The sequence below is a fragment of the Schistocerca cancellata genome, chromosome 7 (assembly GCF_023864275.1).
Source record: "Schistocerca cancellata isolate TAMUIC-IGC-003103 chromosome 7, iqSchCanc2.1, whole genome shotgun sequence".
Taxonomy (NCBI): Eukaryota; Metazoa; Arthropoda; class Insecta; order Orthoptera; family Acrididae; genus Schistocerca; species Schistocerca cancellata.
The window spans coordinates 128,546,014-128,570,326 of record NC_064632.1 but is presented as its reverse complement, the minus strand read 5'-3'; the positions used below and the strand labels follow the sequence as shown (position 1 = coordinate 128,570,326).

The window sequence follows — 24,313 nt, the reverse complement described above, 5'->3', positions numbered from 1 at the left end:
CTGAGGAAGCTTCTCACATCATAAACATGGGGAGTGCTTTTTCTAGATCAACATGGACACTCTTTTTCTGTTAACTAGATACCCTAAGATTTTACTTATTGGTAGGTGAAGAAATACGTCCTTGGTTTCTGGCAAACACCTATGCCATGGACATACTTCAGTATAGTTGTCAAACAGCGTAGGTGCTCTTCAAATGTTTTCTTGAAAAGAACATTTTCATTCAGGTAGGGAAAACATTCAAAGGTGAATGGAGTGCTCAGCAGACCAGATGGCATAACTTAGAGGCTGTCATGTGTTATAAATGCAGTCTTTTCCCAGCTACAATTCACTAGTAGCCAATCTACATATTCATTGTGGAGAAATAATTTATTACCTTCAAGCTATCATGAAATCATGGCAACTTGTATACAGCTGTTTTGGTGATTTCGTTCAGTCAAAAGTATTCAGTGGAAAAATGCCATATGCCATGCTTCCTCTTCTTCACAAGGACCACAGGGAAGGACCAAGGACTCTCTGATGGCTGAATGATGTTGACTTGCATCACCTTCTCCATTTCCTATTTCATTCTGAATTGCCATCGTTTATCTGGATATACCCTTTATGAGCACTCACTGATAGGGGAAGGGGGTGATCCCCAGTGTTGACATGTTTCACATTGGATCATTTGGTCTGCCTTCTATCCACCAAAGACTTGAACACATCCAAAAATTGATGCAGAAGCCAAGAGCTGTAGGCTGATAAATAGTAGATTATTCTGATAGGTGGTTGTTACCAGTAGTGTTCCATCAGTGGCACTAAGCTGACCCTTCTGAATTGGTTTTGGTAGTTCCTATGCACATAGCCTTAGTAAAGAACTGAGTTTGTTCATGGCTGTTGGTGCTACAGAATGTTCTGTATCCACTTGTGATAATTATGGTTATCGTTGGTACATAGGTTTCTTCTATGAGCGTGAGTATCTTTTCTGCACTTTACCAGAGCTTTGCAGTTGAACTGAGTGACTGGGATGTTGACCGTGGTATAAGTGTGTTTTCAGTGGCAGACAGTCAGCCATAGCAATTGTTGTAATTGCATGAAGCCCCATTGATGATAACACTGTGGCTGCATACTGGTAAAATGGCAGATTCAAAGGGCTGTTGACAGGACATAAGTTGCCATTGGAATTCTTGAACACAGAGGCCTTTGAAACTCAGGGCATAATCTTCTTCAAATTGTAACAAAAAGCATCCAATATCACAAGAAATTGCCCCAGGCTCAACTAGTGGTTGTCAGTAATGATGCTGATGTTATTTATTACATCTTGATAACTGTCATCTGTGGAGGATTTTCGGCTGGAGTGGCCTGACCTGCACAGGTAGTTGCCTCTTTTTCTTTCTCGTGGCTGAGAGAGTAGGTGGAACCTGTATATGTCAATGGGGAACAACTGCAGCTTATTGGAAAGTGACCTCAGCGAGGGTACAGTGACGGGCTGTCCTACATGAGAGCAGCAGTCATTTGCAGTTGCCTTGCATGGCATAAAATGTAATTTGTATAACTACTATAAGTAGGACTGGATGCCGTGAAAGAGATTACTCTGGTAGGTGCTTGTCTTTTAGCTGTCTAATGTCACGTCAGTATTCATTCAGTGAATAAATTATCTTCATGTCTTTTAAGTTGAACGACTTCTGTGTCACAGCAGTGTACTCATATTGCATTGTGGTCATCTGATGATGGGCTACACCTGCAGTGCATTATGAAAATAGAGGAGTTCCATTAACATCTATTAACTACTTTTTGTGACGTCTCACCTTTTTTTAGAGTCATAATAAAAAATCATTTGTATACATGGCAATCAATTTGGTAAGGGAGCTGGTTGTATTTGTGCCATTGAGAGCTTTGGATGTTGTCCAGTTGTTGCAGTTTGAGTCAAGTTCTCAACTATTTTTGTCTCTGTTGGTCTGCCTTGTATAGTTCGGTGCTACTGCGACATTCAGCCGAGGCAGCTTTCTTTTATTATTGTGACTTGTAACACTATTCTTACTGTATAACTTACACTGTTGTTGAGGCAATCTCTGTTTTTATATATGTATTTTTTTCCATGAAAGCCAAGATCATTTGATTTTAAGACTTTTTACTCCAATTATTAGTTTCGACAGAATCGTCCTGTCATCTTCAAATTGGCATTACACTTTATGAAAAGAAAATAGGTAATCAGTAATCTGCACAAGATACAATCACTTTGTGGGACGAACCAAATTTTACAAAAAATCAGTCCCATGCAATTTTTTTATAAACAATTCAAAAAACATATTGTATACTACAAGAATCACAAAGGTAAATCTTTATACCTGATTCATATTGAAAGGTGTGAGGCATTTCACCAATATAAATTACATGTATGCAAAAATGTGATGGTAACAGGCATTTGTAGTCCTCCTAGACTGTCATTATGTGCTGCTAGGTGCTCAGTACACCACAACAGCTGGTGAGCTCGCCCACTGTACACAACGATCTCTTTATTTATATCCTATACATACCATTCACTAATCCATCCAAGCCTAGTCATACAAAAAATTTATTGTACACACCATAGAACAATAAATCCAAAAACCAGTGAGAGGGGTGGAAGGCTGGGAGGGTAGGGGGGAGGTTAAAGGGAGGCCTATGGGGGAGGGGAGTATAGGAGGTGGAAGAAATAGGGGGGGAGAGGGAAAAATATCTGGCACTATGACTGTTTTCAAAAACATTTGCCAACCCTACACTATTCTTTACATTAGAAACTTCTTGAAAAACATACAATTCTGTCAATTTTTTTATTAAGAAATCTATTGAGATGGCATTAGGGGCACGTCTTCTGTCAACAATTGGTCTCACCCCTTTGTCGTTGTTTTGAGTCTTAATGTGTGTTATTAATCTGGGTAATTCATTTGACATACTTTGTAGCAATTGCTTGGTGCTCTCATCCAACAAGAGGTCTCGCAATTGATCAATTTTTTTTCGTAATTTCACCGTTACTTTTTAGCAATTGCTTGGTGCCCTCATCCAACAAGAAGTGTGGCAATTGATCGATTTTTTTTCCTAATTTCACCGTTAAATTTGTTGATTAGATCCTTATAGATGTGCCATTATCTTCAAAAATATTTTCAGTTTTCTGAATGCAGTCGGCTTCACAAAAAACAACTGCTGCGTTGCTTCTGTCTTCCTTAATAACTATTGCTTTACTGTTTGCCAGCTTTCCAGTAATAGTTTTGACAACTTTTGTTTCATTATTGTTCTTATGCTGCTGACCAAACTCTTTTCTAATAACCTGAGCTATTTTGACTGCCAAAGATACATTCTGACACTTCTTGAGGGAGCAAGAATACAGAGCAATTTTTATTTCTAAAACTATTTCATTAATAATACAATGGTGCCACCTGACATCTACACAGTGAGTCACAAGGGCACTGCGACGCCTCAGTTTACGAGGTGTGACAATAAAGTAGTGAGACTGATGTGGGAAAAAAAAAAAAAAAAAAAAAATGTTGCTTCCGTTTTAACCAAGTTTAGTGTTGTCTCCTTCAAAGTAGTTCCCTTCTGATTGCACACACTTTTTCCGACACTTCTGTCATTGAAGGTAACATTTCTGGAACTGATCTTCTGTAATATCCTCCAATCCCCTCGTCACAGCTTTTTGGACATCTTGTGTTGTTTGAAAATGGTGTCCCTTGACCACCGTTTTGACTCTTGAAAATAGAAAAAATTCGCACAGAGCAATATCTGGCCAATAAGGTGGCTGTGGTACTACTGAAATTTATTTTGAGGTTAAAAATTGCTGTACTGGCAGAGCAGTATGGGATGGCGCTTTATCATGATGCAGAATCCGATTATCAGCAATGGACACAAAGAACTCTTTTACGAAGTCTTTCTGAACTTTCTTTGTAGTAATACTGGTTAACTGTTTGTCCCGGAGGCACCCACTCTTTATGAACAATTCCCTTGGAATCAAAGAAGCACACAAGCATGAATTTCACTTTTGACTTTGACATGTGAGCTTTCTTTGGTCTGGGTGATCCCTTTGAGCACCATTCCGAACTTTGGCGTTTTATCTCTGGATCGTACTGAGAAAACCAACGTTCATCACCAGCGATAACATGGCTCAACAATTCTGGATTGATTTCCGTTTGCTCTAACAGAGCGGCTGCCAAATTTTTACATGTTTCTCGCTGTTGTGGTGTGAGATTTTTAGGGACCATTTTTGCACAAATCTTTCTCATACCAAGATATTCAGTTATTATTAGACGAACCATTTCTCAATTGATGTTCAGTTCTTCTGCAATCATTTTTATGGATAATCTTCGATCACATCGTACGAGTTCACCCACTCTGGCCAAGTTGACATCCGTCAGTGAGGTTTATGGTTGTCCACTGCGGTCTTCATCTTCAATATTCGTTCTGTCTTCACGAAACATTTTATTCCACTGAAAAACTTGAGCTCTTGACATAACCTCCTCTCGAAAAGCCTTCTGAAGCTTACCCCAAGTTGTCGTCACGTTTTCACCCAATTTAAAGTAAAAACAAATGGCATACCATTGCGCAATATTATGCAGTTCCATTTCCGTGACGAGACACACAAACATGTGTTAGCTTATGACAGCACAACTCACGACTGAGCAGTTGCATTGATGTGCCACTTGGACTAGAAGCTTATAGACCAAGGTCAAAGATATTGTGCCTACGCAAACCTGCAGGGTTGCCACATCTTGGAAGGAAAATCAGTCTCATTACTTTATTGTCGCACCTCATAGTCCATGTGCGGTCGTTGATATGGCGTGTAGTTTTAACTCTAGTGATGCTGTGCACATTGTTCTTGTATGTTATATTCATTTAACAGCCCATCTGGTAGCATTCTGCTTTATAAATGACAAACCATGTGAAGTTTTTTTATGTATTTAATGTATTTAAACTTTGTTCTCAAAATGTCATTGACATTTGTATGTGAACATATACACAAAGGTAAGTAAAAGTTTTTGTAAAATTCGGGTCATCCCAAAAAATTCTTGTATCTTGTGCAGATTACTGATTACCTATTTTCTTTTCATACAGTGTAATGCCAATTTGAAGATGACAGCACAATTCTGTCAAAACTAGCAATTGGAAAAAATAGAGGGAAACGTTCCACGTGGGAAAAATATATCTAAAAACAAAGATGATGTAACTTAGCAAACGAAAGCATTGGTGCAATGATAGAGACAATAAGAAACACAAACACACACACATAATTCAAGCTTTCGCAACCCACGGTTGCTTCATCAGGAAAGAGGGAAAGACGAAAGGATGTGGGTTTTAAGGGAGAGGGTAAGGAGTCATTCCAATCCCGGAAGCAGAAAGACTTACCCTAGGGGGAAAAAAGGACAGGTATACACTCGCGCGCACACACACATATCCATCCGCACACATACTGACACAGGTAGACATATTTAAAGACAAAGAGGTTGGGCAGAGATGTCAGTTGAGGCAGAAGTACAGAGGCACATCTCTGCCCAACCTCTTTGTCTGCGTCTGTATGTGTGCGGATGGATATGTGTGTGTGTGCACGAGTGTTACCTGTCCTTTTCTCCCCCTAAGGTAAGTCTTTCAGCTCCCGGGATTGGAATGACTCCTTACCCTCTCCCTTAAAACCCACATCCTTTCGTCTTTCCCTCTCCTTCCCTCTTTCCTGATGAAGCAACCGTGGGTTCCGAAAGCTTGAATTTTGTGTGTGTGTGTGTTTGTGTTTGTTAATGTCTCTATCAGCATACCAATGCTTTCGTTTGGTAAGTTACTTCATCTTTTTTTATATATAAAGGCCACAACATCTTGGTAGATGATTGTTTCGGTGTCTGTGTGGTTATGAGTTAAAGTTTTTCATACAGCTTATCGAGACAATGACAGCATGGCATCTCTCGCTGCATTTGTTGCAAGTATACCTAGCTGCTGAAGCAGTAGCACTGGTAGCATTGTGAAGCTTTTTCTGCCTTAATCTGTCTAACAAGCCTTCATCATGCTTCGACATTCCAGATTATATATCATTACTCCACTCTGGTCTCATGCTAGCCCATGCCTCTCACCTGTTGGTGTTGATACCAAAGCTCTCCAAATCTCCCTTACAGGAGTCCTTGAATCTCAATACAGGATATCCTACAGGTCTTTTTTGGCTGTAGAAATCTTCCCAAGCATCACCTCATGTGGTAATCTCTCACGATCGATACAGTAGATATGTTACAGCCAGTGGACTTGTGTGCATCAAGATAACTGAGATGCTATTGCAGCTAGTTTTAGACAGTACTGCTTCGTTGGTCACACTGTCCTTCCATATTACTCTGAGGATGGGTCTCAGGCACTGCATGTGGAAAGCATTAAGGTGACGTTCTTGTTTGGCATAAGATGTCTATGTTTCCAATGCATACAGAAGGATACTAAGGACGCAAGTTTGATACACAAGAATTTTGATGGTCAAAGAGAGTTTGTTGTTTTTCCTAACATGTGTAGAGAGCTTGCCAGAAGTTGTCACAGCTGTTCCAATGTGAGCATCAATCTCCTTGTCAACAGACATGTTTGATTCTGTAGTGGATCCAAGATAGCATAAGTTATCCACGACTTGCAGAGTAGTTCCATCTAATGTGATATTTGGCTGTATATTAGCACTCTGAACCATAACTACAGTCTTACTGCTGTTTACTCTGATCAAGAATCAGTGGCATGCCTGACTAAATATTGATACTAACTCATGCAGCTCTTCTGCAGATTTCACAACAATTTCAGTGTCGTAAGCATATAGGACTTCGCCGAGTGATTATCTTGTAGTGCTTTATCTTACTCTTCAGAAGACTGATGTTGAAAAGCCTTCCATATTTCCTAGTAATTGGAATAAAGGTCCTTGGCTTTGACCCCCCACCACCACCACCACACACACACACACACACACACACACACACACACACAATGTCAGATGTTACCATATCCCAATATGATCGCATGAAAATCATGCATTCACAGTGATTCTTATTAACCTTTAAAAACCCCCAAAGTGACATAGATAACACTGAGATAAGTAATTTAATATAAGATACATGGGGCTGAAAATTGTGGGAAATACCCAAAAAGTCAAAAAGTGGTTGACAAATGTTGAATATGTGATGTCATCAGATGATGTACCTCACTGCGTGTATAGTGGGTTCAGCTTATTGGTCTTTCGCACCTGAACATCCCATCCCCAAGTCAAGTATTCAGGTTGATGTGACTCTGGGCTTGTGTGCACGACTACAGCATGCAAGGCTCAGTGTTAGTATTATGTTTATGTTGAGATAATAGTTACTATTCCATTTACTGGTCTCACAGTACAACAAAAAATCATGTCTTATATAAAATAACTTAGTAAGAACCAGCTTGTGTAATATATTGATTGAACCACATTGACTGGGATATAGGATGGCTTAAAACATACAAAAACAAAAATCTCTGTAAAAATGTCAAAAACAGAAATTGAAACAATGTGATTAATATGAATATTAAATTGCAGCTTTTAGTTATTTGAATACAAATATGCAACTGGATTTTGTCAAAGGTTTTGATAAATTTTTATTCATGCTTTAATTAATTATTAGTAATCAGAACATTGTCTTTTAAGGAAAACAAGATAATTTGGCTGTGTACTTTGACTGTGATAATTCAAGTGTGTCAGAACGCATTTTTAAGAAAGTTTCCAAAAGTAATTTGAGCAGTACCCTTGTGTCAAGCTTTCTGGGGTTAGTTCATAGAAGCTATCTCTCACAAAACATGTTACCTCTGTATGAGTAACAACTAGTACTGCCTTCTAATAAAAGTTAATAGTGTTGAGGATAATTTCTAAACGGGAAACAAATGCAGAAGCTTGAATCACCCAACGAAAGCTGATAAAGTAAATATAAATTAAGTGACTGTTATGAAAGGAGATAGATACCTTCAAGTGATTTTATCAAACTGCCTGCTACACTACATTAAAAACAACCATTATTATGGAAAACTTAAGGCTATGATTAACAAAGAACCTTCTGTCTGAAGTAGTTGATTAGTTATAGACAGACTGCATGGAACTGATCTTAGATTGGCAAAAAGAGTGGAAAATTCAACTCATTGCTAGTCTATGTCATTTTGGTAAAAGCAGATATTGGTAATGCACATCAAGCCATCCCACCTGCTGTAATTAATGATTCTGTCAAACCCTTCAGCTATTTGTTAGATCTCAGCTAGTATCACCTGAAAACACTGCAGGATGCATGATGTGCTTCTTACTTACCTTTGCTTTTGTATCTGTTGGTACCTTAACAATACAGACCTTAGGAGGAAGGTACAGTTTGCATTCAGATTCAGCCGAGATCCACAATGATGTTTAAGTTAAAGATATCCAGTGTCTTCATCAAACAGTGTCATAGAATCTGAACTATAGTACCTTGAGGAGCCGCTGGTGAAGTATCAGTGCAGCAGCACTGCAGTAGTGAGTCACATATTTAGCTTTCATATTTGTTTTGTAGTTTGATTCTTAATTTTTTTTCCGAGTGTTTGTGCGCTTGCATATTTAATTACATAAAATCCTTGCGTATTCTCGTATTTGAGAGGAGTAATATTGCTTATTGATAGCCATAGAGTATAAATTCGCGGAGTCATTAGATATTAGCAGTAGGATGGATAGGGTGTGTGTGTGCTGTGTGCGGGCGCAGGAGGAACTGGCCGTGGTTCGCGGGCAGCGGAGCGAGCTGTTGGCCACGGTCAGCCGCCTTCAGGCTGCTGCCTCGAGGTGCAGCGACGGCGGAGGGTCTGGCGCGTCGCTTGAGACACTCCAGGTGTCACTTGCTGCGTCCGCTGACTCAGCTGCTGAGGCACCTTCTAGTGTACCCAGTGCGTTGGGGCGCCCTCACCTCAGGGTTAGTGGCAGACTGCAATGCGTTCGCATCGCTCGAGGCGGAGGGCCAATGTGGAGGCTGGCAGGCTGGCCTCACCCGTTCATCCTGGGAAATAGCATACAGGGCTGGAAAGAAATCCAACATGCACTCAGTTTGCCTGCCGGGGGGGGCCTCATCCAAGATGTGGAGGCGGCCTTGCCTGCAACTATCGAGCATACGGGGTGAAGTCGTCTGCAAGTAGTTGCTCACGTCGGCACCAATCGTGCCTGTCGCTTGGGTTCTGAGGCAATCCTCAGTTCATAAAGGCAGCTGGCGGATTTGGTTAAGACCGCTGGCCTGGCACGCAGGGTGCAAGCAGAGCTCTCTGTTTGCAGCATCGTGGATCAGGGTCCTTTGGTTTGGAGCCGAGTGGAGGGTCTCAACCAGAGGCTTCGTCGACTCTGTGACGGTCTTGGCTGCAGATTTGGTTCGGGAATTGTAGGACGCCCCTAGATAGGTCAGGGGTGCACTACACAAAGGAAGCGGCTACTCGGGTAGCAGAGTACTTGTGACGTGCACATGGCTTTTTTTTTTTAGGCTAGGCAGTAGTGCAAGGTGTCCTGATTGAACACTCACCAGTCGACCTGGAGGCAGGGAAATCAGGACGTGCTCAGTGTAAACACACTTCAGCTATCAAGATATTAGCAGTAAATTTTCAGAGTGTTCGGAATAAAGTTCCTGAATTTATTGCCCTCCAGGAAGCGTGTGGCGGTGCAAATTATTCTCGGGACTGAGACCTGGCTGAACCCTGAGATAGGAAGTTCTGAAATATTTATTGAGGGTTGGAACATGTATCAGAAAGGCAGATTAGACACCGTAGGTGGTGGTGTCTTCATTGCAGTTGACAAAAATATTGTGTCTCCTGAGGTCGAAGTAGAGTGTGATTGTGAAGTTATCTGGATACATTTAACAGGGCTAGGGGAAATAAAGTTAATTGTGGGGTGTTATTACCAGCCACCAGGTTCCACCGTGGCAGTTCTAGAGTCATTTAAAGGGAGTCTACATTCTGTATCACAGAGGTACCCGGATCATGCTATATTAGTCGGAGGCGACTTCAGCCTACCTAGTATAGACTGGGATGTCTATGGATTCATTACAGGTGGTACAGACAAGCTGTCGTATGAATTACTTTTGAACACATTATCCAAAAACTGTCTTGAGCAACTAAATCGACAGCCAACGCGTAATGGAAATATTTTAGATCTGGTATCAGTTGCAAAGCGATTTAGAAAAGATTACTGTATGGTGTGGCAGGTGGCAGTTGACACTAAATAACGAAAAGTGTGAGGTGATCCACATGAGTTCCAAAAGAAATCCGTTGGAATTCGATTACTCGATAAATAGTACAATTCTCAAGGCTGTCAATTCAACTAAGTACCTGGGTGTTAAAATTACAAACAACTTCAGTTGGAAAGACCACATAGATAATATTATGGGGAAGGCGAGCCAAAGGTTGCGTTTCATTGGCAGGACACCTAGAAGATGCAACAAGTCCACTAAAGAGACAGCTTACACTACACTCGTTCATCCTCTGTTAGAATATTGCTGCGCGGTGTGGGATCCTTACCAAGTGGGATTTACGGAGGACATCGAAAGGGTGCAAAAAAGGGCAGCTCGTTTTGTATTATCACGTAATAGGGGAGAGAGTGTGGCAGATACGATACGCGAGTTGGGATGGAAGTCATTAAAGCAAAGACGTTTTTCGTCGCGGTGAGATCTGTTTATGAAATTTCAGTCACTAACTTTCTCTTCCAAATGTGAAAATATTTTGTTGAGCCCAACCTACATAGGTAGGAATGATCATCAAAATAAAATAAGAGAAATCAGAGCTCGAACAGAAAGGTTAAGGTGTTCGTTTTTCCCGCGCGCTGTTCAGGAGTGGAATGGTAGAGAGATAGTATGATTGTGGTTCGATGAACCCTCTGCCAAGCACTTAAATGTGAATTGCAGAGTAATCATGTAGATGTAGATGTAGATGGTAGCCACGAACAGAACAGACCTCATTGACGGTGTCAGTGTTGAGACAGGGATTAGTGATCGTGATGTTGTCATTACGACTATGGTTACAAAAGTTAAAAAGTCGGTCAAGAAGGCTAGGAGAGTATTCTTACTAGAAAGAGCAGATAAGCAGTTGTTAGCATTCCACTTAGTAAATGAATCAACTTCATTTACTTCCAGTACAGTGGATGTGGAAGAATTATGCGCAAATATAAACACATTGTAAATCACGCATTGGACAAGTATGTGCCGAAAAAGTGGGTTACGGACGGAAAAGACCCACCGTGGTTTAACAGCGCAATTCGGAGAATGCTCAGGAAGCAAAGGCAGTTGCACTCGCGGTACAAAAAAGATTGGGAGAATGAGGACAGGCAAAAGTTAGTAGAGATTCGTGCTGCTGTGAAAAGAGCAATGTGCGAAGCATTCAACCACTACCACCGCCATACCTTAGCAAAAGATCTTGCTGAAAACCTAAGGAAATTCTGGTCTTACATAAAATCGGTAAGCGGGTCAAAGGCTTCCATCCAGTCACTCACTGATCAGTCTGGCCTGGCAACGGAAAACAGCAAAACAAAAGCTGGAATTTTAAATTTAGCATTTGAGAAATCTTTCATGCAGGAGGATTGTACAAACATACCACCGTTTGAATCTCTTACAGATTCCCGTATGGAGGACATAGTGATAGACATCCCTGCAGTTGTGAAGCAGCTGAATGGGTTGATAAATAAATCGCCAGGTCCTGATGGGATTCCAATTCGGTTTTACAGAGAGTACTCTACTGCATTGGCTCCTTACTTAGCTTGCATTTATCGCGAATCTCTTGCCCAGTGTAAAGTCCAGAGCGACTGGAAAAATGCGCAGGTGACGCCTGTATATAAGAATGGTAGAAGGACGGATCCTCAAAATTACAGACCAATATCCTTAACATCGGTTTGTTGCAGGATTCTCGAACATATTCTCAGTTCGAATATAATGAATTTCCTTGAGAGAGAGAAGTTGCTGTCCATGCATCAGCACGTCTTTAGAAAGTATCGCTTTTGCGAAACGCAATTCGCCGTTTATTCACATATCTTGCGAACCATGGATAAAGGGTATCAGACGGATGCCATATTCCTTGACTTCCTGAGTGTTCATCGGAGGAGAGGGTATCATCTGGAGTGCCCCAGGGAAGTGTGGTAGGTCCACTGTTGTTTTCTATCTACATAAATGATCTTTTGGATAGGGTGGATAGCAATGTGTGGCTGTTTGCTGATGATGCTGTGGTGTACGGGAAGGTGTCGTCGTTGAGTGACTGTAGGAGGATACAAGATGACTTGGACAGGATTTACGATTGGTGTAAAGAATGGCAGCTAACTCTAAATATAGATAAATGTAAATTAATACAGATGAATAGGAAAAAGAATCATGTAATGTTTGAATACTCCATTAGTAGTGTAGCGCTTGACACAGTCACGTTGATTAAATATTTGGGTGTAACATTGCAGAGTGATATGAAGTGGAACTAGCAGGTAATGGCAGTTGTGGGGAAGGCGAATAGTCGTCTTCGGTTCATTGGTAGAATTTTGGGAAGATGTGGTTCATCTGTAAAGGAGACTGCTTAAAAAACGCTAATATGACCTATTCTTGAGTACTGCTCGAGCGTTTGGGATCCCTATCAGGTCGGATTGAGGGAGGACATAGAAGCAGTTCAGAGGCGCTAGATTTGTTACTGGTAGGTTTGATCATCACATGAGTATTACGGAAATGCGTCAGGAACTCGGGTGGGAGTCTCTAGAAGAAAGGAGGCATTCTTTTTGTGAATCGCTACTGAGGAAATTTAGATAACCAGCATTTGAGGCTGACTGCAGTACAATTTTACTGCCGCCAACTTATATTTCACGGAAAGGCCACAAAGATAAGATAAGATAGATTAGGGCTTGTACAGAGGCATATAGGCAGTCATTTTTCCTTCATTCTGTTTGGGAGTGGAACAGAGAGAGAAGATGCTAGTTGTGGTACGAGGTACCCTCCGCCACGCACCGTATGGTGGATTGCGGAGTTTGTAGATGTAGATGTAGATGTTTGTAACACCAGGGTGATTAACAGGACTCAATGTCAAATGGTAAATAATTACAAGATGCAAGAATCAAAGAAGTGGCACACAAATCACCATGCAGTCTTGAAGTTATGATAACAACACTGAGAACGGGAGATCCCTAGAGGTGGGATTGACTTTTTGAAACCCTCTCTATGGTTGTGTAGATTGTGGTATCATGTATCACACACTGCAGCCATTCATCACTGTGTGCTCTCGTTTGAAAGCAATCGACAAAAAAGAATTTCACACGATGCTCTACAGTCTTAAATATAATAATGTTGTCCAGAGTGGTGAGGTGGTGTAGTGGTCAAGATATATTCCTGAAATTCTGAAGGTTGTGCATTCAAGTCCTGTCAAGTGCTTAGAAATTTTTATTTTTAAGTCTTTATTTAAATGACTTTGATCACTATTTTTATTCAGTTAATTGCTTTCAATGTAATTTTTTCATATCTAATCCTTTGCCACACTGTTTTATCATTGTATTTCCATTTTTATTTGCTCTCATTATTCTTCCTGTCATTCATTTTTCATTTTGAATCTTTTTAGATGTGATTTTTATTTATAATATTGAAATGTTTGAAAATTCTAAGCTATTGGTTAAAAGAAAAGACAAAATAATGTTTATAGTGGCTGTGAAAGAGAGTCAAAATATATTTTTTGTTACAAGATGTGTATTTTGTAGATGGTAATTGTCACACAAGTATTAAAACATAAATTCTTGTTGCTCTATGGACAAAGTAATGCAGTTGAAATTGAAATGAAAGAAGGGATTATAAACAAAACAAAATTCAAGCAGAATGAGGAATAGAAATAATGAATACAATAACATGGATGAAAGTGTAAAGTGATAAAATGGGAGAAATTAAATGAAAAAGTTAATATGATGATTAAAATGATGCAACAAAGAATTAGAAATGAAAGACTTACATTTAAAGCAATTATTTGAAAAAATATTTTGATAATGATTGAAAAACAGAAATTTCAAAGTGCCTGTGAGGACTTGAACCCATAACCTTCAGCACATCAGGAATCAGTCTTAACTGTTATGCTACACCACCACTCTGAGTAATATTATTATTTTTAAGACTCTAGAACATGAGGCAACATTCTTTTTTTTTTCATCAACTACTCACAAACCAGGACCCGCTTTGATGAACAGCTGCTGGGTATTATGTCTGGAGCCCTAACCTACACCACCATATCAATGGTTAAAAAAAAGTCAGTCCATCCCTGCGGACCTCTGCTTGTTTGAACAAAAGGTTTCTGACACCCCCACCCCATAACTTTATAATAATAATAATGAAGTGATAATTTTGGAACATGAAGTCACCCGAGCAATTAATTCTACACACAATTGGAAAGCCCTTGGAAATGATAAAATAGCAAATTTCTGGCTAAAGAAGTTCACCTCAACACATTCACATCTAACTAAATTATTTAACAATTACATTACAGACCCATACACAGTCCCTGAGACACTTACACAAGGAGTAACTTATCTGAAACCTAAAGATCAAGCAGACACAGCAATTCGAGCAAAATATCTCCCTATAACATGCCTACCAACAATATACAAAATATTAACTTCAGTCATTACACAGAAATTAATGACACATGCAACACCGAACAAAATTATAAATGAAGAACAAAAAGGCTGCTGCAAAGGAGCACGAGGATGTAAAGAGCAACTGATAATAGATGCAGAGGTGACATATCAAGCTAAAACTAAACAAAGGTCACTGCACTACGCATACATTGATTACCAAAAAGCTTTTGATAGTGTACCCCACTCATGGTTGCTACAGATATTGGAAATATACAAAGTAGATCCTAAATTAATACAGTTCCTAAACATAGTAATGAAAAATTGGAAAACCACACTTAATATCCAAACACAGCCAATACAGATTAAGCGTGGAATATACCAAGGAGACTCATTAAGTCCTTTCTGGTTCTGCCTTGCTCTGAACCCACTATCCAACATGCTAAATAATACAAATTACGGATATAATATTACTGGAACATACCCACACAAAATCACACATTTGCTATACATGGATGATCTAAAACTACTGGCAGCAACAAATCAACAACTCAACCAGTTACTAAAGATAACAGAAGTATTCAGCAATGATATAAATATGGCTTTTGGAACAGACAAATGTAAGAAAAATAGCATAGTCAAGGGAAATCACACTAAACAAGAAGATTACATATTGAATAACCACAGTGACTCCATAGAAGCGATGGAAAAAACAGATGCCTATAAATATCTAGGATATAGACAAAAAATAGGAATAGATAATACAAATATTAAAGAAGAACTAAAAGAAAAATATAGACAAAGACTAACAAAAATACTGAAAACAGAACTGACAGCAAGAAACAAGACAAAAGCTATAAATACTTATGCTATACCAATATTGACCTACTCATTTGGCATATTGAAATGGAGTAACACAGACCTAGAAGCACTCAATACACTTACATGATCACATTGCCACAAATATAGAATACATCACATACACTCAGCAACAGAAAGATTCACATTAAGCAGAAAGGAAGGAGGAAGGGGATTTATCGACATAAACAACCTACATTATGGACAGGTAGACAATTTAAGAAAATTCTTTCTAGAACGAGCAGAAACTAGCAAAATACACAAAGCAATCACTCATATAAATACATCGGCTACACCACTGCAATTTCATAACCACTTCTACAATCCTTTAGATCACATAACATCAACAGATATGAAGAAAGTAAATTGGAAAAAGAAAACACTACATGGCAAGCACCCGTATCATCTAACACAGCCACACATCGATCAAGACGCATCCAACACTTGGCTAAGAAAAGGCAATATATACAGTGAGATGGAAGGATTCATGATTGCAATACAGGATCAAACAATAAACACCAGATATTACAGCAAGCATATTATTGAAGATCCCAATACCACAACAGATCCATGCAGACTTTGCAAACAACAAATAGAAACAGTAGATCACATCACAAGCGGATGTACAATACTAGCAAATACAGAATACCCCAGAAGACATGACAATGTAGCAAAAATAATACATCAACAACTTGCCATACAACATAAACTAATAAAACAACACGTTCCCACATACAAGTATGCACCACAAAATGTACTGGAGAATGATGAATACAAATTATACTGGAACAGAACCATTATAACAGATAAAACAACACCACATAACAAACCTGACATCATACTCACCAATAAAAAGAAGAAATTAACACAACTAATCGAAATATTCATACCCAATACAACAAATATACAGAAGAAAACAGGAGAAAAAAATTGAAAAATACATCCAACTGGCTGAGGAAGTCAAGGACATGTGGCATCAGGATAAAGTTGACATTATACCAATTATACTTTCAACTACAGGAGTCATACCATGCAATATCCGCCAGTACATCAACGCAATACGGCTACATCCAAACTTATATATACAACTACAGAAATCTGTTCAATTACCTGAAAGTTCCTAAATGCAATGTAACACATACCGTACAGTTAAAAGGAAGTCACGCTTGATCAAGGTCCGCGTCACTTTCCATTTATAACCAGAAATAACGTCTGAGAAAAGGATAATAATAATGATGATGATGATGATGATGATGATGATGATGATGATGGAAGTCCTTCTTGTGTATCAGACGGTGATAGGTGCTGCAACAGACTCAAACAAAAGATGATTAAACATTATCTTTCATGCCTACAGGATTCCCCATGTTAAAAAAACAGAGGAAAGTGTTGGAGGAAACCCTTTTTGTGAATGAAAGCATATTGTTTGTAAATAAAGACAAGAAATTAAGTAGGTAATAACATGTACTGGTTATCAGCTTGTAATTACTCCATATTAACATATTGGAGCTTGCTGTTTCTTTCTTTCCTCCTCCTTTTTTTACTCCTTGATGGCCTATGTTATTTTACTCTTAACTGAACCAAACAAAAAATGTCAAGTAGGAACAGACTGAGAATTTGTTCAGCGATCTCCTGTTTAAGGCTTTAATTCTGCTGCCCACATCCAAATATATTTATTTCCTTATAGAATTTGTCATGAAAAGACTCCAGAAGGAAGTGTCTGAACAACACAATGAATCCAAAACCACCAAATTATTTCTACCTATACTGTTAAATTAGTAGGGTATGCAGGAGTGCTCCTGTGGAATTTTGGAATGAAGTAGAAAGGAGATAATGGCATGTTGATTCTGTGAACTTAGTCTTGAGAAATGTGTAAGGGTCTTGTGGAGACATATGTAAGCAAAAGTAAAGTTTTAATCAACAGTTTTTTATCAGCACATATACTTTCTGCTTTTGGGTTTAACTTTATTTATAGAAACAAGTATTTTATCATACATTTTCCATGTCAGTGTAACATGTGCTGATCTTCTGCAAGGTAACATTTAAATTTTTCTGTTACACTGTAATATTTTTGTGGTGACACTACCGGTTGTGAAGGGAGACAAAAATTTAATAGTCATGAGTGACTAGAACTCGACAGTAGGAAAAGGAAGAGAAGGAAACGTAGTAGGTGAATATGGAATGGGAGTAAGGAATGAAAGAGGAAACCACCTGGTAGAATTTTGCACAGAGCATAACTTAATCATACTTGGTTCAAGAATCATAAAAGAAGGTTGTATACATGGAAGAATCCTGGAGATACTAGAAGGTATCAGATAGATTATATAATGGTAAGACAGATATTTAGGAACCAGGTTTTAAATTGTAAGACATTTCCAGGGGCAGGTGTGGACTCTGACCACACTCTATTGGTTATGAACTGTAGATTAAAACTGAAGAAACTGTAAAAAGGTGGGAAATTGAGGAGATGGGACCTGGATAAATTGAAAGAAACAGAGGTTGTAGAGAACTTCAGGGAGAGCATTAGGGAACGATTGACAAGAATGGGGGAAAGAAATACAGTAGAAGAAGAATGGGTAGCTTTGAGAGACGAAATATTGAAGGTAGCTGAGGATCAAGTAGGTAAAAAGACGAGGGCTAGTAGACATCCTTGGGTAACAGAAGAAATATTGAATTTAATTGATGAAAGGAGAAAATACAAAAATGCAGTAAATGAAACAGGCAAAAAGGAATACAAACGTCTCAAAAATGAGATCAACAGGAAGTGCAAAAAGGCTAAGCAGGGATGGCTAGAGGACAAATGTAAGGATGTAGAGGTGCATATCACTAGGGGTAGATAGACACTGCCTACAGGAAAATTAAAGAGACCTTTGGAGATAAGAGAACCACTTGCATGACTATCAAGAGCTCAGATGGAAACCTAATACTAAGCAAAGAAGGGAAAGCAGAAAGGTGGAAGGAGTATATAGAGGGTATATACAAGGGCGATGCTGTCCGCCGCCGTGGTCTCGCGGTAGCGTTCTCGCTTCCCGAGCACGGGGTCCCGGGTTCGATTCCCGGCGGGGTTAGGGATTTTCACCTGCCTCGAGATGACTGGGTGTTTGTGTTGTCCTTATCATTTCATCATCATCCAGGAAAGTGGCGAAATTGGACTGAGCAAAGGTTGGGAAATTGTACGGGCGCTGATAACCACGCAGTTGAGCGCCCCACAAACCAAACATCATCATCATCAAGGGCGATGCTCGTGAGGACAATATTATAGAAATGGAAGAGAATGTAGATGAAGATGAAATAGGAGATATGATAGTGTATGAAAAGTTTGACAGAGCACTGAAAGACCTAAGTCGAAACAAGGCCCCGGGAGTAGACAACATCCCATTAGAACTAATGACAGCCTTGGGAGAACCAGCCCTGACAAAACTCTACCATCTGGTGAGCAAGATGTATGAGACAGGCAAAACACCCTCAGACTTCAAGAAGAATATAATAATTCCAATCCCAAAGAAAGCAGGTGTTGACAGATGTGCAAAATTACCGAACTATCAGCTTAATAAGCCACAGCTGCAAAATACTAACGCGAATTCTTTACAGACAAATGGAAAAACTGGTAGAAGCCGACCTCGGGAAAGATCGGTTTTGATTCCATAGAAATGTTGGAACACGTGAGGCAATACTGACCCTATGACTTATCTTAGAAAATAGATTAAGGAAATGCAAATCTACATTTCTAGCATTTATAGATATAGAGAAAGCTTTTGACAATGTGGACTGGAATACTCTCTTTCAAATTCTGAGGGTGGCAGGGGTAAAATACAGGGAGCGAAAGGCTATTTACAGTTTGTACAGAAACCAGATGGCAGTTATAAGAGTCGAGGGGCATGAAAGGGAAGCAGTGGTTGGGAAGGGAGTGAGACAGGATTGTAGCCTATCCCAGATGTTATTCAATTTGTATATTGAGCAACCAGTAAAGGGAACAAAAGAAAAATTCAGAGTAGGAATAAAAATCCATGGAGAAGAAATTAAAACTTCGAGGTTCGCCAATGACATTGTAATTCTGTCAGAGACAGCAAAGGACCTGGAAGAGCAGTTGAACGGAATGGATAGTGTCTTGAAAGGAGGATATAAGATGTACATCAACAAAAGCAAAATGAGGATAATGGAATGTAGTCGAATTAAATTGGGTGATGCTGCCGGAATTAGATTTGGAAATGACACACTTGAAGTAGTAAAGGAGTTTTGCTATTTGGGGAGCAAAATAACTGATGATGGTCAAAGTAGAGAGGATATAAAATGTAGACTGGCAATGGCAAGGAAAGCGTTTCTGAAGAAGAGAAATTTGTTAACATCGAGTATAGATTTAAGTGTCAGGAAGTCATTTCTGAAAGTATTTGTATGGAGTGTAGCCATGTATGGAAGTGAAACGTGGACGATAAATAGTTTGGACAAGAAGAGAATAGAAGCTTTTGAAATGTGGTGCTACAGAAGAATGCTGAAGATTTGATGGGTAGATCACATAACTAATGAGGAGGTATTGAATAGAATTGGGGAGAAGAGAAATTTGTGGCACAACTTGACTAGAAGAAGGGATCGGATGGTGGGCATATTCTGAGGCATCAAGGAATCACCAATTTAATATTGGAGGGCAGCTTGGAGGGTAATAATCGTAGAGGGAGACCAAGAGATGAATACGCTAAACAGATTCAGGATGTAGTTGCAGGAGGTACTGGGAAATGAAGAAGCTTGCACATGATAGAGTAGCATGGAGAGCTGCATCAAACTAGTCTCTGGACTGAAGACCACAACAACAACTACCAGTTGTACTGAATCAGTAATGTAACTGAATAAATATTCTAATAAAGTTAATTTCAAACACAAAATGAAATTTTATCTTCTTGAGAATGCTTTCTATTCCATAGAAGAATTTTTGAATGTGTGGTAGCATGGTATATGTGGATCTGTGGTTTTGTGTTGAAAAGAGGAAGAGAAATTTAAGATTCAGGATTTCAGCCAGATGATGTTGACATTTTGCCACAATAATTTGCCTAACAACTGTTCGGTCATCTTCAAGTGAGTATTTTAGACTGTCTAAAACACTCACCTAAAGATGCTAAATGCTTTTTAGCCAAAATATCGTGGCTAGATGTTGATGGCATCCAACTGCAATCCCAAAACTTTATGGAACACTCTTTATGTCAGGAAAACTTCAAGAATAAGATTGAACATAGTTCAGTATAAATTAATCACCATGCATGAAAAAAAGTGTGACTTAAGAAATCACATAAATAAGAAACATGTTTTCTGTATGTTTCTCTGAATATGTTTACTATAGTTGTAAAATTGATTTGTTCTACATCTTAGTGAGAGTTTGCAATTATTATCCATGGATTGTATTGTATTGGTCCTGTTGTCTTCAAAAGCAGCTTATGCATAAGACATTGAGCAAGTCAGTTTATAAGTATAGAAGTAAAAGTTATTTATATCAATACTTATTAAAAATTACAAATTATATACTTTATAATTAAGTATTTGCATAGAACATTTCATAAATTTAAATTTTCTTCGATGGAGTAAAAGCAATGGATCTGTAAATATAACAGTAATGAGTTCCGAAAAGTTTTGACCTCAGTATTTAGTTTTAGGTTTATGGGAAATTTTTATAAAGTTTAACTCTGTTGTGGAAAGTACCATTTCCACATAGGGATGTGTAGTTGTGCGTCATATGTAAGTTCTTGTTCTGTCTGGTAAAGCGATCATGAATTTAAGATAAAGAAAAAAGAAAGAATAAAAAGAAGCACAATCTAATGCACTTAGCCATTACATTTTTTAAAGAATATTTACTGGGTGATGCAAGTAACTATCTAACTAAGTAAATAAATAATACCTGTATACATGAAAATCATTTAAGTTAGTATCTTTCTTTTCAGTGCTATGCCAAATTTGCAGCAAAGGAAACACTGAATCGTCACATACGTACTCACACGGGTATCAAACCTCATATCTGCCAGTTCTGTGGCAAGAGTTTTATACAGTCTGCCCAACTTCGAGCTCACATTTTCCATCATACAGGTATTTAAAAGAACAGAGACTTTTACACAATTTGTACATAAATTATATATACCTCTAAATTTAATATTAAAGTACTGTTAATTTTAATAATAATTTCAATATTACAGTCACAAAAAGACTGTAACAATATAATGAATTTCAGGATCTTATGAACAGTTTTACAGTACACTGTACTGCCATAGATGCTTAATATTTTTTAGGCTTCACAGCTTCTTCAGGCAACCCATAAGACAGGTATATGTTGTCTCTAAAGCTTCATTGAAACAGTTCACTCTGAAATTAAAGTTACAATCTAAAACAAATATGAGAAACATGAATTGTGTAACATTAGAAATAAGTAAAATTCCTGACCACTACTTACCTTCCACTATCTTAACAATAGTTCATGCCTTGGGTGAATAGAGGAATAGATTGATGAAGATTAAAAAGGAGGGGCAGCTCACTAAAATCCCAAAGTAAAGACCCACCTGTTTCAAAAACAAGGGTATAAAGAAATTACAGTGTACCACTACTTTTCCATTCCTGGAATTAACATTTTATCTTCATTTCCAACATTTTCTTATTACTCTCGTCAAATTTAATGTGTTCAAATGTTAATTCACACCCGTTTTTGTGTCAATACATCTATAATTTTCCTGCAATTTATGCGTTATGAAACAATGTTTGTGGAGAAAAAAACTGGGGTAATTGACATAAAATGATGCAGGCATTGTGTTGGCCTTCAAGCAGTATTTACAAACATTACACAGTTAACCTTCTTGATACTAGGGTGCTCTACTCAGCAGATCTGAATTGATAAAAGTCAGAACTTACTTTTTTTTTTTTTTTGTTGCTGCCAACCTCTACTTGGCATGGTGGCTGATGGAAGTAACAGTTCTGACAGAAGTTGGAGGAAGGTGTGACTTCAGAGGAACATTCATTTGTTTCCTACCTTTACCAAATTTATCTTCCAGTACTGCGTGCTACACAATAAGTATCATCCTTACATTATTGTAACCATATTGTTTCAGCTTAACTTTGTCCTATTATTATGATCATAAGCAGACAACATCTACTTCCCAGTATTTGTAACCCAGTAATATACAATAGTTTCCCTTATGGTTTGTATAAGCACAGAACATAGTGTCATTTGCTAGTGAAGATTGACATTATTGGCAGCACTATTAAAACTGTTCCTACAACTGAGGTGAGACAATTTCAGTTGACTTAGCTACTCCATCAACTGCCATGCGAAGAGTACTGTGTAGCGTGTTCATAGCCTTGTGTTTAGTGATTGAAGTGTGTCATTAGCTGTTTCTTTCGCATTGTTGTTTTCTGTCGCAGTTTTAAGATGGAAAAAAAAGGTGTTACCAAAAGAGACAGGAAAACCCTTTCTGTGGGAGAAACGGCAAAAATTCTCAAAAGAGTTGAAGCTCATCGTGGGGCATATTGTGTGTTAGCACAGAGTGTAGGAATACCTGTGTCTATGCTGAACACTGTCATGAAAAACAGAGACTCTGTTTTGGAAAGTGCAAGCAACAGTGGACCAAATTCCAAAAATTTTAATATACTAGTTATTCTACATGTGTTGAGCTATAAGAAGTTCCAAAGAACTAATTTCAGGCAGCATGTGCTTCAAACATTACAGTGAACTGTGTGATGTTACACAAAAAGGCACTGAAAGTCACCAGTGTGCTTGGGACCGAGGACTTCAACCTTTAAATGCGGTAGATTGTTAGGTTTGAAAAGCGGTACAATGTTGTGTACAAAACTGTATAGGTGAAGGAACCAGTGTAGATATAAAAACTGTTAGTGAATGACGGAGTCGCAGGTTAAAGGAATTGATGAATCCATATAAACTGAAGGATTTTTTCACATCTGTGATACAGGTTTCTTTTTCAGCAACCTGCCAAACAAAACACTTGCCTTCAAAGGCAAAAGTTGCCATGGAGACAAACACAGTAAAGTTCACCCAACAGTAATGTTAGGCACAAATGTGGGATGGTTTCGAAAAAATTAAACCATTCGTGATGGGCAAATTGAAAAAACCACATTTAAAAAAAAAAAATGCAAAAATATTGCCAACAAACTACAGTGCCAATGATTAACCGTGACAACCATGGATAATATCATAATTATTTGAGAAGCAATAACATTGCCCTGATGCAAGAATGGGAACCCATAGCAGGAAAATTCTCTTTTTAGTAAATTTTTTCCCTGCACATCCCAGATATATAAGTTTATATAATGTGTAATTAGAGTTTCTGCCAACAAACTTCCCAAGGAAATTTAGCCCTTGGCTTTGGGTATTATTCATGCCTTCAAAACATACTACAGGAAAGGAATTGTGCAGAAGGCATCAACTTTGATGGAGACAGGGAAACACTCAGCCTCCTTTAAAGTGTCAATTATAAATGCTTTGCATTATATTGCCAAGGTATGGACAGAGGTTCAGAAGGCCACCATCTCCAGCTGCTTCCAAAAAGCGGGATTCATTGAAGCCGACCAGGGAGATGGATGTGACACACAAAACCTGAGTATTAATGACAGCTCTGAAAATCTACTTGCTTCGTCATGGGAAAAGCTGCAGCAGGAGCATCCAGTTCAAGATTTCGTACACATTGATGACAATGTTGTCACTGTGAAAGTGTACCTGTTGAGACATGATTGACTTTCATACAAAAGAAAACTCTGACAGTGCATAAAGTGACAGTGATAGTGATGATGACAGTGATATTCCCCCATTATAAATGCAGTAATGAAAACAATAAAAAAAATATTGCTGCTTCAGATGTTGATGACAAAACTTTCTACTGTGTTTATGAACTGGAAAATGAAATACAAAAAATTCATCAAAAAAATCAAAACAATCCACAG

At 38.6% G+C, this 24,313-nt stretch overlaps 1 protein-coding gene across 1 annotated transcript in view; it reads left to right on the top strand.

Annotated features, from left to right (window-relative positions):
- Positions 1–24,313, top strand: part of LOC126092359 (gastrula zinc finger protein XlCGF57.1-like) — a 242,016-nt gene that overhangs the window by 145,718 nt on the left and 71,985 nt on the right. Inside the window, exon 10 of the mRNA XM_049907900.1 lies at positions 21,316–21,457. Coding sequence (XP_049763857.1) covers positions 21,316–21,457 — 142 coding nt within the window. The remainder of the gene's footprint in view (positions 1–21,315; positions 21,458–24,313) is intronic.